Source organism: Henckelia pumila, chromosome 4 (genome assembly GCF_033568475.1).
Source record: "Henckelia pumila isolate YLH828 chromosome 4, ASM3356847v2, whole genome shotgun sequence".
NCBI classification, from domain to species: Eukaryota; Viridiplantae; Streptophyta; class Magnoliopsida; order Lamiales; family Gesneriaceae; genus Henckelia; species Henckelia pumila.
In genome coordinates, this window is record NC_133123.1 from 19,130,735 (window position 1) to 19,134,587 (window position 3,853).

At 37.0% G+C, this 3,853-nt stretch overlaps 1 protein-coding gene across 1 annotated transcript; it reads right to left on the reverse strand.

Moving 5' to 3' along the window:
* Positions 1-698: 698 nt before the first annotated feature.
* Positions 699-2,975, reverse strand: LOC140860046 (probable glutathione peroxidase 2). The gene is made up of 6 exons (XM_073262804.1): positions 2,707-2,975; positions 2,263-2,339; positions 1,632-1,693; positions 1,442-1,560; positions 834-1,001; positions 699-739 (listed from the first exon to the last, which is right to left on the reverse strand). The coding sequence occupies exons 1-6, from the start codon at positions 2,839-2,841 to the stop codon at positions 713-715; spliced, it is 588 nt and encodes a 195-aa protein (XP_073118905.1). The 5' UTR covers positions 2,842-2,975; the 3' UTR covers positions 699-712.
* Between the last annotated feature and the right edge of the window lie 878 nt (positions 2,976-3,853).

Consider the following 3,853-nt stretch of genomic DNA (forward strand, 5'->3'; position numbering starts at 1 on the left):
ATCATAAATAGAAAATTCTTTGGCTCTAAAGGTGTATACAAACATAAACAAATTTGTGGACCTTGAATCAGGTTTGCTCATACGAGTTAGTCAAGCTTGCTCGAAACGAGCTCGATCAAGATCAAGTTTTTCAGAGCTGGAGCTTTTTTTATAACATATACAAGAACTGTTTTGGTTAAATAACCTTCTACAGAGACGTATTCAAAAAATAACGCCCGTTGGCTGATCTAGCGCAGAACCACATGTAGTATGATCTTTAAATCACATAACAGAGATTAGGTTTTAAATGCTTTTTTTCATGTGTACAAGTGTATGGTCGCATTGTGATTATGAAACTCATAAACACATTAATAAGCGCGCTAACATAACATATCTAACCGCTCAAACATGTTTGCTAAATAGAATCAACAGTCCAAAACGTGAGCTAATGAGCTTAAACTTCTTTAGTTTGGGGCCGATGATCAAGATCAGCCTGAGCTTTGAGTGCAGTTATTGGTTGGGTCAACTAACTCATTATTCTACGGCGAATTAAGCAAATCTCGTGGTTCATGAAATGACAACAAAATGGTTGTTCTAAGAGACATGAAGGCTAATCCCAGTTTCTTGACCAGCTACTTGTTTAGTAGTGGGCTACTCTGAATTCTGAGTGTATAAAGTAAACATATGAGGAAACAGAAGGAATAAAGAGATTAGCAAACCTGGATATTCCAGATCAATCCAAAGAATTTTGTATGTCTTTCTGCTCAAGAAAATTTCAAACATGTGAATATCGATATGCGTCAGAGAACTTATGACTAAATAAGGGGTGAGATGAACATATCCAATCGAACAACCTCGATCTCCAAAGGTGGTGTTTTCGGGGCATATCTCTGGACTACTTTTCCTTCTTTGTTCACCAGAAATTTCGTAAAATTCCACTTTATAGTGTCGACAAATAATCCGCCTTTTTGTGACTTCAAGAACTTGTAAATGGGTGCTGTATTTTTTCCATTGACATCTATCTGTGATGTTACCGAAGAAAAATTTTGTCACGAGTTTGGATGAAAGAAGAAAAAGGCAGACAATATCAGAAAGTGATAGTAATGATACGTTAAAACTTAAAACTTTCCTTCCCACCAATGTTAGAATAAATTTCACTCGTGGTAAAAAACGACTTAAACAATTCTATGATGATCGATTTTTGTTTTGGCCTTGCACTGCTTCAGAATAGGTGCTCGTAGACCTCGGGAAAAATTGAATTAGCCACAAAACTAATGCAAGGATATTTTGCCCTTCATAGGCAAAGTAATGGATCGACTGAAAACATTGACTTTTCATAAAAAATCAATAGGTTGATACTGGATTGTCAGTTAGTCAGGTAAGAAAGTCGCCCAGTTAGATACTGGACTGGTTGAAAACGACAATAATATGCAATACAACTGGCTACCTTAAAAACGACTACCTTTTCAAATATTGGGAATTCAGCTTTAAACCTGGTGCATACAGCTTCTTGAATTTCTTCATTGGTACCTGGTTCTTGCCAGGCAAACTGATTGCAAGGAAATGCTAATACTTCAAAGCCTGCGGCGAAAACATAAGAACGCTTACAGATAACCCCTAGAGGCTATAACATACATAAGTGCCAGACAAACCTTGATGCTTGTACTTGTCATATAAAATATTCAACTCCCTGTAATTCGACTGGGTCAAACCACTGTATAAGAGGAAATGCCAAGGTTTTGGATTCAGCTTCAGGATATTAAGGTTATCACGACACTTGTTTTCAAAAAGTGAAGCATTTCTTTTACAGAAATTTCGCAAGTAAATTTTCGAATGGACGAGAAATTAAGTAGTGCAGGACCTGAAAAACTAGTGATAATTAAACAGTTGAATTACATTAATCAAGTCACGTTAGATACGTTCATGCAAAAACGTAAGTGCCACATATCGATAATAAACAAGAATGAATTTGAGATCCGTAAGTGTTGGAATTAAATCGAGATGCTAATGTTGACAGATTCCACTAATTTGCAGGGGGGAGTCAATAGGCCTTTGTTGTAATAACACACTTTTGGCTGAGTGAGAGAACATAACACTCGGTCCATTTTAAGACCAAAGTCGTAAGAAGAACCTACCTTGGTCTTCCAAACAATTCAGAAAAGAGAGAAAACAAATTAAATCACATCAAGAACATGAGAAGAACAGCATTAGAAGAATTGGGAAAACACAAAAACAACAATCCAGCAACAAAAAAGTTGAAGGCACTCGAAGTTTTAGGCTCACCATTTTGAAGCAACATTTACTATGAGGAGAACCTTCCCTTTGTAACTGCTCAAAGGCACATCATTTCCATGAATGTCCTGTGATTTCATTCATTAAGCAGCGACACAAGCATACACCGTAAGTAATTCTACATCAAAGTCGTTCGAAATCATTCGGCGACAAGCGAATAATATTAGCATTCAGAAATAAAAAGCTAACCAAATAAGGTATTTTTAAGAAAAACAATCAAGAATTACCAATGCCAGTGACATTATCTCTCTTTTTCTAATAGAAATTGCAACTATTTGCTAAAAAAATCATCATTTACAGAATAGAGGAAAGTACATTCAGCATTGGATACACCCAGAAGGAAGAAAGCAAAATGAAAACATAATTCAACAGTGCTGAAAACATAGATCCCAGAAAACAAAAGACCCATTACACAACAAACAAAAAAAACCCAACCTTGACGGTGAAATCGTAGATGGATTTTGGGTAATCTTCACCCGAACCAATAGCAGGAGGATACCTGTAATACAACAGGAAAGCAAGTCCAAGAAACAGAAGAGATGCCAAGTTTATTGATCTGTAAAAACCCATCCTTTGTATTCGTTAATTAATTGTCAGCTGGGACTGGAAGCTTAGACGAAGAACTGGGACTAGTTTCGCCTTTAATCGCCATTAAATTCTGGATGGCGGACATTTACTGATTTAAGCACGATGAGTTGAACCGAATTTACTCCTTTGCGCTTCGATTATTCGATTTTAATTTCTAGAAAAATTATATACTAATCTGTTTATTTTTCTAATTAGTATTAAATCATTGTAAGATGACTTTTTTATAGTGTTTTAATTATGGCAAAAATTCTTATGAGACGGTCTCAAGGGTCATTTTTATGAGACGGATCTCTTGTATGGGTTATAAGTTAAAAATTATTACAATTTATGCCAAAAGTATTACTTATTATTATAAATATGGGTAGGGTTGACCCGTTTCACGGATGAGACCGTTTCACAGGAGTGTTACTCTTTAATTATAGGGATCAAAATAGACTAGGTCAAACGGGTTGGCCCGTCCTCCAATACAAAATTAGTGGGTTGGGTTGGTAATTTTCCAACCCGCCTAAAAGGTGGGCCGGTCCTTCCCATCCCGCCTAATGGTGGGTTGCAGGTTGGCCCGCAAAATCCGCCAATTTACATGTAGGCTCATCGGGTTGGCCCTCCCCGCCACCTAAAATAGATGGATTGGGTTGGTGTTTTGTCAACTCGTCTAAAAAGTGGATCGGCCCGCCTAATGGTGGTTTGCGACGGATTGTGGGTCGGTCCGCCTAATGATGAGTTGCGACGGGTTGTGAGTCGGCCCGCCCCTCTAACCCATTTTGACTCCTCTAGTTTTAATTGTGTCGCATAGTTGGCTTTAGCCTTTGGTAATGTATTAGACAAAATGCTCGTGAAATCCTGGATAAACTAATAATGAGTTTGAATATTTTAGTCAAATAAAATTTTGGATGAACTAAGGTAGTGTTTGGGAGAGCTTTTAGGAAGTATTTTTCAGCTTTTCCTTCACAAAATTGAAATTTTTTGAAATTTTATGAAGAAAAAGCTGAGAATT

Bases quoted from the DNA above. Each gene is read 5' to 3' on its own strand.
- LOC140860046 (XM_073262804.1), bottom strand. From the start codon at position 2,841: ATGGGTTTTTACAGATCAATAAACTTGGCATCTCTTCTGTTTCTTGGA. The intron at 2,340-2,706 runs GTTGGGTTTTTT...ATGAAATCACAG, and splicing joins TCTACGATTTCACCGTCAAG to GACATTCATGGAAATGATGT. The intron at 740-833 runs GTTGTTCGATTG...TTTCTTGAGCAG, and splicing joins CACCACCTTTGGAGATCGAG to AAAGACATACAAAATTCTTT.